At 39.5% G+C, this 13324-nt stretch overlaps 1 protein-coding gene across 5 annotated transcripts in view; it reads right to left on the reverse strand.

Moving 5' to 3' along the window:
- Positions 1-606: 606 nt before the first annotated feature.
- Positions 607-13324, reverse strand: part of LAMA3 (laminin subunit alpha 3) — a 190227-nt gene continuing 177509 nt past the window's right edge. For all 5 annotated transcript variants that reach the window (XM_073331377.1, XM_073331378.1, XM_073331379.1 and 2 more), the window contains 12 exons: positions 11625-11765; positions 10350-10480; positions 9206-9340; positions 7349-7493; positions 6893-7062; positions 5899-6088; positions 5055-5195; positions 3997-4156; positions 3662-3792; positions 2771-2864; positions 2268-2387; positions 607-1352 (listed from right to left, as the gene is read on the reverse strand). In XM_073331377.1, coding sequence (XP_073187478.1) covers positions 1207-1352; positions 2268-2387; positions 2771-2864; positions 3662-3792; positions 3997-4156; positions 5055-5195; positions 5899-6088; positions 6893-7062; positions 7349-7493; positions 9206-9340; positions 10350-10480; positions 11625-11765 — 1704 coding nt within the window. In that variant the 3' untranslated portion in view covers positions 607-1206. The remainder of the gene's footprint in view (positions 1353-2267; positions 2388-2770; positions 2865-3661; positions 3793-3996; positions 4157-5054; positions 5196-5898; positions 6089-6892; positions 7063-7348; positions 7494-9205; positions 9341-10349; positions 10481-11624; positions 11766-13324) is intronic.

A 13324-nucleotide genomic window follows, 5' to 3' on the forward strand; every position in this document is an offset into this window, starting at 1 on the left:
ACAACATAAGAGCTTCCAAAGAGACTTGCCTAGCCTTGGAAGATGCAGAGCGAGTGCAGTTTTCAGACAAAGATAGGGGCTCTACACTGGGGATGGGAAGTGGACTAAAATAGGGTGAAAATGCTGGGCTTGAATGAATGCGGTGATTGAAGCCTTACAACATCTACTCAGCCCCGCCCCACATCCATAATAACAATGCAAACAGGGTTCTGTGGGGTAAGGGATCCTGGTCAGACAAACTTGAATGTCAAACTAAGGATTTTCTTGGTTTTAGTGTTGCAGTTCGTGCTGTATAAGTGATAGTGTGCTCGATACTTCAGTGTTAATAATTCGATCTTGTCTTCATTTCATCAGGAAAACAAACAGAGCATCTACTGGTTCTGAAAGCCACAGGAAAAGTTATCCTAATCAGAAGTGTTTCATATCTAAATTCTGTGGACCAGAAACAATGGGCCCAGTCCCACTTACTTGGGCAAGCTGTCTCCTTGAAGTCAATGGGCTTACTCACATAAACCAAGCAGGATTTGGCCGTGGTGAATAACAAGTTAAGGAAAAAGCTGTGTTAAAAGAATTTAGTCTTTACAACCAAATAAGAATATGGAAGTCTTAAAAAGAGCATATTGCATTTATTGGCCCCAGAACTCTTAACACAGCAACAATCTCCCAGAGTTCCACTCTTTAAAGTGCTTCAGACTCCATTTATATTATTATTTTTAACATTAATGTACACTTCAGTATAAACACTGTTCATCAACCCAAAGAAATGTATATATTTTTATAAAATTATTTATATTAGGCCAGATTCTGTAGTCACTCTCACCAGTGTAAACTCAAAATAACTCCTGCTAAGTCAATGGAGTTATTTTAATGCTATACCAGGGAGGACGAAAGCAGCATTTGGCCCACTACGTGTATAAACAATACTATTTTATATTTTGTGTATATATCTCACACACCCAATGAATTACCCAGGAAAGCAATCAAATTTAATAAGGACTCTAACAAAGCCAACATTTTTAATTAGCTTTGGCACAGGCCACCCTTCCAGAAGATGCATTAACTTGTAAGCCGTTTTGAACATCATAATAGACAAGAGTAACACAGTGATCAGGGAAGGAGAACCCATATTGCAGTAATTCATACAGTACATCAGAAGACCCAACCCAACGAGGGTACAAATAATTCCCTTATTATGTAATGGCAAAGTTATTTGGCAGGGCATCCAGTCAAGCTGACTGCACCATGAACCTCTGAAATTTTGCTGACAGAGACAGGTTTGTCATTTATTTTAATGTTCTGTAGACAGCCAAGGAACGAGTCCCGAACAGGAAGCCACGGTGTTTCCAAATTTGCTGTAAAGACAAGGAAGAAAGAGCAGCTAAATAATATGAGCTGTTTTGTAAAGCACTGAATACAACAGGCTGGTGGCATTAAAATGTTCCCTTTGATATCTCTGATTATTGAGAGGATTGGATAGTCTTTGCTTTCAGAATGTAATATGATACCAACATTCCACGTTCAACTAAACTACTTTACTATGGTAAATAAAATAATTAAAAAAATTATTGCACATTTTATCATGTTTTGCTGTTGATATGAACTGGGTGAAACCTTGCTATGGGTTGAGTTAAAACCTCAGTGAGATTGATGGGTGTGAATGCACCCTTCAGTTAACATAACTGGAAGGATACATTCATCTCAAGCCCTCACCTATGACAAAAGGAGTATGTGAACCTTCTCAGGAGTTTTGGACTATATGGGTGGAGTGGCTTTTTGTGAGCATTGTTTTGGTGGGGGGCGGGGAGAGGGGGTTTGGTGGACACATGAAAGTTATATTGGCATTTGAGGTATGAAAAAAACTACTCCCCTGACCGATGTAGCTATGCCAACCTAAGCCCCAGTGTAGACATAGCTATGTCGACTGAAGAGTGCTTCTGTTGAGGTGGTTAATGTTGTTCAGGGAGGTGGTGTTCCCACACAGACAGAAAAATGCCTTCTAATGGCGTAGGCTGCATCTATGCTACAGGGCTATGCCAGCCTGTACTGTAGACATAGTGTGTGTGTGTGAGAGAGAGAGAGGAAGTGCGCAAGACCCTGCCTACCTGACAAAAAATGATGAGATAATACAAGTTAAGTCTCCTGTCACCTGAGTGTTTTTTCCCTTATAGGAGAGGATATGGCCCATAGTGTGTTTGATTTTTTTTCTTTCAAAAAAAGAAACAAAACACCAGGAGGAGCAACAAAACATTAACTTGAAGTAATATTACCTGGAACTCTTCCAAAATACAGCGGATGACCCACGTTAGCAGAAAGTGGGGCAGAGGATCCAATGGTGTAGTTGCTCTTTGCATCCACATCTAGGTGCACAATGTTCTGTTTCTGAGTTACTGTAAGGAATTTGGTAAATCAGTAACTTTGCTCCAGTCAAGCATCCACTAGCCATGACCTACTATTTTAAGAAGTGTTTGTCTTGCAGGAATGTGATTTATAGGGGAAGTTTTATTTCATTATATTTCCAAGTCAAACTGACATATACCAAAATACCTATGGGGATGAGAAAGCGTTCAACGTCAAAGTCCAAAGGTTCTCTTCCCTACATGCAATCTTAAATAATTAAAACCTGTTATTATTCTAAAGGGTGTTCTTAGAAAAAACAGCAATGGAATTATTTAGTGTATAAAAGGTTAGGCATTAGATTTGGGCTGCGGCAGTCTTTTTTGTTCTTCCCACCCCTTTCAGTTTCAGAAGAGCAGGCAAGAGGATACAGTACCTGCTATGGAGTGCCACTCTCCATCACATAGAGACTGCTGAGGAGTGACGGATGTCTGGAACTCTGCAGCACCATTATTTCCAGAGGCAGTGAGCTGTAAAACAGTCATTTTTCAAGTTACTAGGGAAAAGAAAGAAGTGACAAAAGAATATCCAACTCTCAACAATTTACTGAACTCACTGACTGGTGCATTTCACCAACACTTTAAAAGGCACAGTCAAAATATTTGGACTCCCAAACAGTCTTCCTTAAAGGAAGGTAGATTCCATTTAAAGAGTCCTAAGAGAGGATAGTGTGTACTCTATACACACATAAATCCACCCCCTTGCCTCCTTCCCCAGGTTTCCTTCAACTCCCCTGAGACACCCTTCGCTATTGAACACGATACTAAAATAGAACTGCTGAGATTCTGCAGTGGGTATGTGCAGAAAGCTACGGAGAAACTACACAGGGAGCTGCACAGAGCAGTCGGTGCTCAATGGTTGCGCTCTTCCTAGCAGCCTGGCAAAGGCTAAGGGAGAAGTGAGGGCACATGGTTCCATGATCCACTGGCCTAAACCCTGGTAGATTTTTGGAGGAGCAGAGTACCACAAGTGCTCCTTGTCCTGAGGAGAAGAGGGTTCTCTGACACTCCCCTTCACCCTGCACTGACTATCATGGAGCTGCCTGATGGAAGCCTGCGTGCATACAATGGAAGCTGCTCATACTGGTATGGTAGCAAATGTAAGGTTCACACTCCACAGAGATGGTTATAAGACACTATCATGAAGTTTTTAAACGTATTTTTAATTTGGTTTTCTTTTGTACGAAGTTAGTTTGGTGTTCAAAGTAAGGTGTCTCTCTTCTTAGTTATGGTAATACAGTTCAAACAGAAATAAACCCCACACTCACCTTTCCTGCTTCCATGTAAACAGTTAAATAGTTGCCTTGTTTGTTTCCAGTATGGAGTAGGACTCCTGTTAGGCTTCTCACACGAATGTTAAATATGATCTTAAATTCCAAACCCATCACAAAAGAGTTATCTGCAGGTGTGAGAAGGGGAGGAGGGAGAATAATTAGAACAGCACATTAAAAAGGGGAAAAGTATCATCTATATATACACACACAACATGGAGCTATATCTGTCTGATATAATAAACTGATAGCTATATGACTATGTCTCTATCCATCTATGTGGATTATATAATAAAGACATAGCTCCACATAGCGATTGCTACACTACTTACCAATGACGATATATCCCCCTTCATTAAAGAAATATATCCCAGGCTCCAAAGAGCCATCCAAACATGGAGGGACCCCAGTGTTCCGATGAGGAGTATTCATGAGCTTTCCATTCATTTTAAAATTTCTCAGGCAACCTACAAAACTCTTTCTTGGTATATTCTGAAAACATATTTAAAAACATGAAGAAATAATAATAATAATAATAATAATAATAAATTAATAATAATATAACAATAAATTAGAGCATGCTGGCTATTATTTTAATAACAGATCAGCCAAGCAGTTCTTTAGCATTGTTTGATGGTAGAAAACCCAAGTATGAAATGCACCTAAAGACTGTCCCTGGTACAGTGAAAATGTGTACTATGTCATGAAAGAAATGCCAGTAAACTATGAAAGAGTCAAGCGTGCTAGAAATGTTGAAATCTTGAAAGGGTTATTGCAAAATCTTATTTGTAGAATAGCTGTTTTCCAATGATACATCCAAATGTTGACAATCTAACAGTCTAATTCTGATTTCAAATACTAAGCACTCACCCACCCCCAAACAGCTATTGTGTAGTGATGCACATACCTAACAGGTCATTTTTAAAGATAACAGAGGTAATGCATATCTAAGATTAGAATCAGGTTCTACATCTATAATCCCTCCTAAAATCACAGTGATTAGTAAGTGGGAATCCCTCCATCTGGTACTGAATACTACTAAATCTAGTTTAGCTGGAGACACCTTAAGGATCTGCTGAAGTGAATGCTCTAAGGGGAAAGGGTGCTCTTGGAGAAAAGAGGAATTTGACTTTTGCAGGTAAAGGGGAATCAGGAGCAGCACATGGCTGCAATCAATTTATAGAGTAAAATGCTGATAATTTATGTCAAGCTGAAGGCTGGGCACACAGTTGGGGAAGGGGTGTATGTCTATAATTAGGAATTTGTGGACACTACGTATAGATGGCCTTAGTAATCTAAATCCCTCTCATCATGACTGCCCTTTACAATACTTCAGTGTCTTCATCTGCAGTGCAATGAAAAAAAACACCCCCAAATCTCCATGATTTACCTGTACTTTCAGGGATGGAAGCCCACCCAGATAGACTGGTGGCTTAGTGCTGAAGGTGGAATTACTTGCCAGTTTTCCTTCCCTGGCCCTCAGACCATCAATAATAAGATGGCCATTCTTCCCATCCATATTGAATACCACCTTTGTGGGGGAAAAGCATAATTACCATTAGACACATTGGGTAGAATTTCAAAATCACTTATGTGAGGTAGAAGCACAAGTCCCAATGAAAGTCAATGGAACTTGTGCTCCTAAATCATTTTGGTACTTCTGAAAACTCTAACCATCAAGTTATAGACAGTATAGTCCTTAAATCAGCATGCATTTTTGAGGCTCACTTGAAACTAGCAAAAATAAAAAGAAAGTAGGTGGGCAAAATGTTTTTTCAAATACCTTATCGTTCAAAAACTAGGAGTATTTTGCACAGCATCAGTTATCCAGGTTCCTTGTTTTTCATTACTCCGGTATATAACCAGAGTAATTCCACTGACTTTCTAGATGCCTACGGGCATCAGAATAACGCCTTAAACCATAATGTCTCTATCCTACAGACACATACTACCTACCTTAATGTTCCCTTTTTTGGGGAACTTTCCTAAAGTAATACAAGTATTGTCACAATCCTAACTGCATTAGAACTAGGCCACTGCCGTGAGACTTTTGACAACGAAGACCTGTCATCCACACGAACCTTCAGCAATATGAACTAGCTCCACAAGGTTGAGGTGAATATACTCCCGGCATTTTAAAATGCTGAGCACTTACGGCTGTGCATATTAAGTGCTGGGTCATGTTTTGCAATGGTTCACACAGTTAATTTTGTCCTAAATGTCATAATACTTACAGTATGCCACTGCCCATCATTGTATTTTGCTTTGCTTTTGATTTTAATTTTCTTTCCTCCAGCACCAAATGAAAAGACAAAACGACCCTTTGAAATGTAAAGAGCTATATAAGAGCTCTCAGGCTTATTTCCCACAAAAAAAATCAGTCCTCCCGATGATGCAGTCCGTACGTCTACTGAAAAATGTGACCTTTAGTGGAAAGAGAGGAGCAGAGAAGACATTAAAACGTGGCCTTGTTTTGCTTACTGTCATACCTTTCCATAACCTTTAGAAAGAGGCAAGGGGCCTGATTCTGCCAGTATAATACCAGTACATCAAAGTGAGATTACTATTAAGTATTTGAATGCTGATGATGTACTCAGTACTGTAGAGAATATAAAGTAGACAAGGCCAGTGGGTATCTTCACTATTTGGTAACCACTGAATTTAATTAAAAATCCTCTCTGAACAGAGGGGCAATATACTGTGTCCTGAATTCTAGTTTTGGCAAATGAAGAGAAGAAGCAACTTTGACAGAAAAGGACACTCTTCTGAAAAACCCGGTCATCAGTCTCCGAGAGTTCCATCCCAGAAACCAGTAACAGAAGCACCCAGTCTGGTCTTAATTGTTGGAATGTAGGGGGAGAGGTTTTGACCTACAAACACAAGTCAATTAATTTGTTAACACAATAGTGGCTTTTGGAATCATAATTATGTGTTACACCATTCACATTTCTGAATGTGGGCTGAAGTTGGCAGATTTAGATTCTTGGATTGTGCCTCAATGTGCACTAAATTCAAGCATCTCATTCCAGGCAACCTGTTCAGCTTTGTTCTGTAGAAACAATGATTGGGAGGAAAAGTTCTCTGTCAAGCCCCTAACAGAACAATCAGGGTGCACCCTATTACTCCCAAAGAGATGCACATGGGGAAATCATAACCCTTAGCACCTAAAGGCTTAAGATTCATTGGAGAATACAGCATTAGAAGTTAAGTGGAGAACTGTCACATTACCTGTCTGTCAGTGATGCCTGGGAAAGTGTATACAGCAAATGACTATTGGGAGTGTTGCCAAACTGATAAGCTCCACTGATGAAATTTAGCTGAGTAGGTAAAGCACAGCTCTTCTGGTCTAGCTGCACTTCGGCACCTGTCAGGGAAGCACGGTACTTTTTCTTCTGTAACTGCAAGGCAGAATTTAAATCTTTAATATGTATAACTGAGATAGTAATTCAATATACATATTTCATAGTTCCCATCAGAATCAGTCAACACCCTCCTTTGAATGGCTAAAGAACTTATCACTCTGGAGAGTTATATATTGAGCATGGGATAAGGAGAAGGGAGAGCTTGTTCCAGATGCTAGGTGGAAAAGGAATAACATCAGTTCCTCAGCCCTGCCAGCTCATGTGGTGGAGCCTAAGCCTGAGAATCAGTGTGGATTGGAGTTTATAGTAAACATAGACATACCTTGAAAATCTTAGAGCTGTTAGGATCTGCTAATTCTTTCAGCAGCATTGGCTGGAGTGACTTGTACATCCTGCAGGCTCCCACGGATACACCAGTCTTCTCAGTATAATTGATTAGATTTTGAACTTGAGGGAGCTGACCTGTCCTAGAATAGGGAATAAACATGAGGAATGAGAATGAGCGCTATAGGAGACCACCCTTTATCATCTCTATTATTTAATGAAAACCACCATATATTCTAGAGCTGCATTGTTTGGACATATAGCCTTACAAGGTAGATCTACTCTCAGTGATAGTCTGTTCAAGGGACATCTACCAATTTTCACCTGTCACAAGAGTATGATTTATATGAGTGATTCTAAACTCTTGGCACAGGCAGATCCAGAATTACTGTTGTAAGAACTTCTATATTTTGTATTAGCATGTGATGTCACCAGGAAATCCCAACCACTTATACAGTAGGTGGCTTATAGAGTCCAGTGCTGTGCCTCTGGCAGCTTTAGCAGGCCAAGACTAAATAAAAGTATCAGCTGCTTCCTGGGGGGGGGAGGGGTGAGTGTGTGTGTGTGGCGGGGGGAATCCTTGAAGATGTTGCATGACCTACAGGGTGGGAAGTTTGTGAAACATGAAAGGAGTCTGTAGTCTGGAGCTCTTGCCTGAAACATCCCACCTCTGCTACAGTCCTACTGCTGAGGTAAGCCACTGCTGTTGCATCCTCAACTGAATTTAGGAGCCTACCAAAAACTACCCACTTGAAAAAATGCTGTTGCCATTGAGAAAAGGGAGCTGGAATACAGTAACTCTGGCAGTGTCACACCTTCTGGACTAGAGTAAGAAGGTGTTGCTGATTAGCGATAGAAGAGGATTGATCAGGGCAAACCTACAGTCTTGCTAAATCAGCCACACTCCCACTCAACTGGATGCCCAAGTGTGAGGGCTAAAAAACTATCAGTTTGTTACTGTGCAACTCTGCCCTGTTGCCAGAAACACTTTTATACCAATCTTCTTTGTGCAAAGGCTAAATCAATGAGAATAAATGTACACATATGTAGGTTGTAAGGTTTAAGGAATCTCTCCAATTTTGGTAAATCACAGATGGACGGACAGGTTAGTATACATGTTGCACAACTTCACAATGCTAAGGCAAAGATTTAATGAAGATAAATACAAACCAAAAATACAACATATTTTTTGTGAAACCACACACACTCATGCACATCCAAACACTCAATAGTCAGTAGAAACAAGCAGGCCCCAGCTGGGAGAATACCTGTGATAGGAATTAACTTAATGAAAGAAAACACTTAAGGTGAAATTTCTCTTCTAAATTGGGCTTGCAAAGATGTATTTACCACCAGGTGGATGTGGAGGGAAAAAACTGAGTAACAAATGGGTAACATAAACCAGCAATCAGGTCTTTTTACAAGTACCCCCATTTATTGATGTAATTATTTATTTTGCATATACAAATGTTTCTTGCTCATGCAATTATCTGGCTGCACATGTATTTTTGATGACTATAATATAGGCAAAGATGTTTGAAAACTTTGGGTGTTGCAATATACGCATTCCAATATAATGATGCTTTTAAACCAAACTTCTAGTGAAGGAATACAATTCAGAGTGATCTTCCAATACATCAAAAGATCAAACTCCATTAAATCTTATAAAAGTGATGAATTGGCCAAATACAGGAATGTATTTGTTGTGCAACAAGGTTATGCATTCAGCAAGGTTTCATGTATCTAGAAGAAATGCAGATTAGTGAGAAGCAATTCCAGTTACTCATAAAGGAAAACAGGACATTTCTCTCTTTACCCCAATGTCTGCTACTGCAAATACTCCCGAGTTAAGTACCTTTGTATAAAGACATTGGAGATGCAGCCTTCAAAATTATCACCACCCAATTTTATAGGTTGACTTAATTTTCTAGACATTCCTTGAGGTTCAACAACCATTGACACAGGCAGGTCATCAACCAGGAGCTTGACCCTGAAACAAGATGGATACAAATAAGAGTGAAAAATTTAGGAAAAACACACTACCAGCTAAATGAATTTTTTTTAAAGAAAGATCTGACACACACATGCCTTCCAGTTACATTTTAATTCTGAATGCGTTTACAGGCCTGGTCTCCTATCGCTTCCATGGGTTTTATACCCGTACTAGTTCACTACTTAACCATATTTAAAATGGTGCAGTACAGTTAGAATGAGAGCAGAACGTCACCTTACATTCTTTGGGTGAGATCGTGGCCTCAGTGAAGTCAACAGCACAACTTCCATTGACTTCAGTGGGGCCAGGATTCTATCACTTATGCCAAAAGGAAACAGAATTTGACAAGTTGGACACTGCTACTACAGAAAAACTCTGAACGTTATCATTAGACCAAGACTTTAATACAATCAAAGGCTATCTTTCAAACCCCTCTTTTTTAGCCAGCACAAGTTTTTATATAACCCTACAGAGACCAGTGTGTTTTAGAAGTCATCTAATTTTCAGTAAATTAGATAAATTTTAGTAAATTGTCTCGTAATCTATATAGGAGATCAATATCGAGAAAATTAGGAGAGATATTACCCTTCCTCCTCAGGCCTGTAAAACAGCTACATTAGATAGGTTTGCAATTTACACTCAAAGATGTGAAGACTATGAGTGTGAGAAGCTGTCCAATGCTATGTCTTGCCCAACCACAGAGAAAGACACGTAGCGCACAGAAAAGCAGATTCAAGCCTTTTGGTTTGAAAGCTCAGACTACCAGTGTTGCTGTGAAGTATAGGAGCTGAACTGGAACTCAGCAGGTATTGACATGCAAATATACAGATCAAGAATCAGCCAATGCTTCAGAATGTCCATATCCACTGCTAGCACAATTCAGAATTTAGTTTTAACTATGTACCGTTTTATAACCAAACATCAGGTCAAAAAAACATTCTACAATCTTCTCTTTCTAACCAAGGCTTGCATTCCATTCAAAAACCAAACACAGAACTGGACTTACATCCTGTCATCTTTGATTACTGACACATAATGCACTGAACCATCTTCATATTTCTTGCTGGATTGTTTTTCCTCATCTGTCATCTTTACGACTACAAAGCCGTCTCTCAGAAAGATGGTAAGAATATTAGGCTAAAAAATAAAATAATCCTATAAAGTTATCATTAAATATAGGCAGCTTCAGGTTTTCCTGATATCACCATGAACCCAAGTCCCAATCGTAAGTCAGCATGGCAGAATGCATTGCTCCCAAGAGTTCTTGGAATCCAACATGGCTCCATGGGAGGAAACCTTCCTTCCCACAAAACTGTTCTGGGCCACCCCAAAAGCTGTACCTCTCCCAGGGTAATCTCCCAAATCATACTACTCCAGAACCCCTGCAATTAACACAGCTCCTGGAGAAGGGAAGAGACCTGCCAGCCTACACCAGACTTTGGGATGCAAAAAAATAAAAACGTTATTTAAACATTTTTTAACTGACTTTTACCAGAGGTAGGGATTGAACTCCCCACCTACTGAATGCCATTGTTTCCTCCAGAAGCACAAGCACACAGGAATTTCTTCTACACTCTGCCCCTCCAGTGGAGTCACTTCTCTCTGCACTTCATATTAGCAAGCAAGTCATTTAATCTCCCTTTACCTAAGTTTACCCATACTGTCTGAGTGCTGTGAATAGTCATGGTTGGAAAATGGGAACATTTTAAGGCAGTGGTTCTCAACCAGGGGTACACGTACAGGAGATTCATCTACTCACCTAGATATTTGCCTAGTATTACAACAGGCTACATGAAAGGCATTAGCAAAGTCAGTACAAACTAAAATTTCATACAGACATTTACTTGTTTATACTGCTCTATATACTATATCAATGTTTCTCAACCTGGGGGGGGGTCATGATTTATTTTACAATTATATGGTAAAAATAAGAAAGTAAGCAATTTTTCAGTAATAGTGTGCTGTGATACTTTCATATCTTTATTTCTGAGTTTGTGAGCTAGTAGTTTTTAAATGAGGTGAAACTTGGGGTACACAAGACAAATCAGCCTCCTGTAAAGGTTGAGAACCACTGTTTTAAGGGAGAGTTTCCACCACAAAAGGTCTATTCTTTTCAATGAAAAATTTCAAAACTCAATTTTTTTGGACCAGATCTTATTGTGAGTAGAATTGGGCAGGAAACAGTTTTCCCATTCTGCAAGAAAGTGAGATTTTGAAAAATGTTCCTGTCCCAAACAGACATGAGTTTTCTTATCCAGAAACAAAAATTAATGTTTCATACCCATATATTGTAATTTAATAATGTTCCACTGGGTGCCAACGTATGAAAGCTAAATCCGACTTGGAAATTGCTGGGAAATGGGAAACCCTCAGCATTCAAACCCAGTATTCCATTCCTGGAGAAAGTTGCAGATCTCACAAGCTAAAAAGCAAAGAGATGATGAATTAGGTTTTCATGTATCACTTTTTTTACTGGACTGCCTAAGATAAGTCTCTCATTCTTTTATTCAAGCTAATATACACATGAATGGACTCTAACTGAAAACATATAACAGACAAATTGAGCGTACAGTACCTGAGTTTCCAAGTACAGAACAAGTATATATACTTTGTCGGCATCCATGGAGTTAATCTTGATTTGAACCAGTGTAAGTAAACTGAGGCCCATTTAGTATGATACACGGCTCTGCTCTGTTTACTGTCTATGTTATCAGAAAAGGCCAGATGATTTTATATTCAAAGACAAAAAGTAGGCAGGCAGGGTCGCTGTCCACATGAATGAACTTTGGCCTGGAATGAATACATTCAGATTTGAATCCCTTTCATTTATCCATTAGGCAGTGAGGCCAAGAGTGCTGTAGTGGCAGCAGACTCAACCACAGTGGAAAGGGAGGAGGAGGAGTGACAAGAGTCTTTCAACAGGAAGTGACTACCACGATCAAACCAAGTGGCATACACAGAGTTGAAAGGGAGTCCCACCCAGTTGGCTGCAGCAGGAAGAATAGTGAAAAGGGCTCTGGGGATGGATTTGCACGTTTGAAGTTGTGACACCCCTGGGATGCAGACAAAAACTCAGAGGATCCATCGGGGTAGGAAAAGGAAGTAAGAGATGACTACCTATGCAGACCGCATACACAATATCACCCAATGCGTTCCGCAAAGCAGAGACAGCTACTGGTCCACTAGTCACATTTTTCAAGATCATTTAAGAATAAAAGTACATAACTTGAAAATCTGGAGTAATGCTAAAAGACTAGAAGAGTGCTAACGCTGTACCAGTATTCAAAAACTGCGAGCGGTATGACCTGAGTAACTATAGCCTGGTTAGCCTGACATCAGACCTAGGCAGATCAATGGAAAAGCTGATACTGGATTCAATTGATAAATAATTGAAGTACAGAAATACAATTAAGGACAGTCAATATGATTTTATGGAAACAAAAGTCTGATCAAACAAACCTGATTCCATGCTTTCATGAGATTACAAGTTTGATTGATAAAGATAACCGCATAGATGTAATATATTTAGACTTTTGTAAGGCATTTGACTTAGTACGTCTGACATTCTGATTGAAAATTTAGAACTATGCAATATCACAGGTTAAATGGATTAAGAACTGGCTGACATCTCAAAAAGTAATTGTCAAAGGGGAATCATCACTGAGTGGGGTGTTTCTAGTGGGGTTCCTTAAGGTTCAATACTAATAGGCCCAACACTGTTCAACATTTTCATCAATGATCTGGAAGCAAATATAAAAATCACTGCTGATAATATTTGCAGATGACACAAAGATTGGCAGAGTGGTAAATAATCATGAGGCCAGAACAGTCATACATAGTGACCTGGGTAGCATGGTAAGTTAGACATTCAGGAACAAGGAACACAAGCCATAACTAAAAATGGAGGGCTGCATCCTGGAAAGCAGTGATTATGAAAAGGATTTAGGGATCACAGTAGACAAACAACTAAGCATGACCTCC

This window comes from Lepidochelys kempii, chromosome 2 (genome assembly GCF_965140265.1).
Source record: "Lepidochelys kempii isolate rLepKem1 chromosome 2, rLepKem1.hap2, whole genome shotgun sequence".
Taxonomy (NCBI): Eukaryota; Metazoa; Chordata; order Testudines; family Cheloniidae; genus Lepidochelys; species Lepidochelys kempii.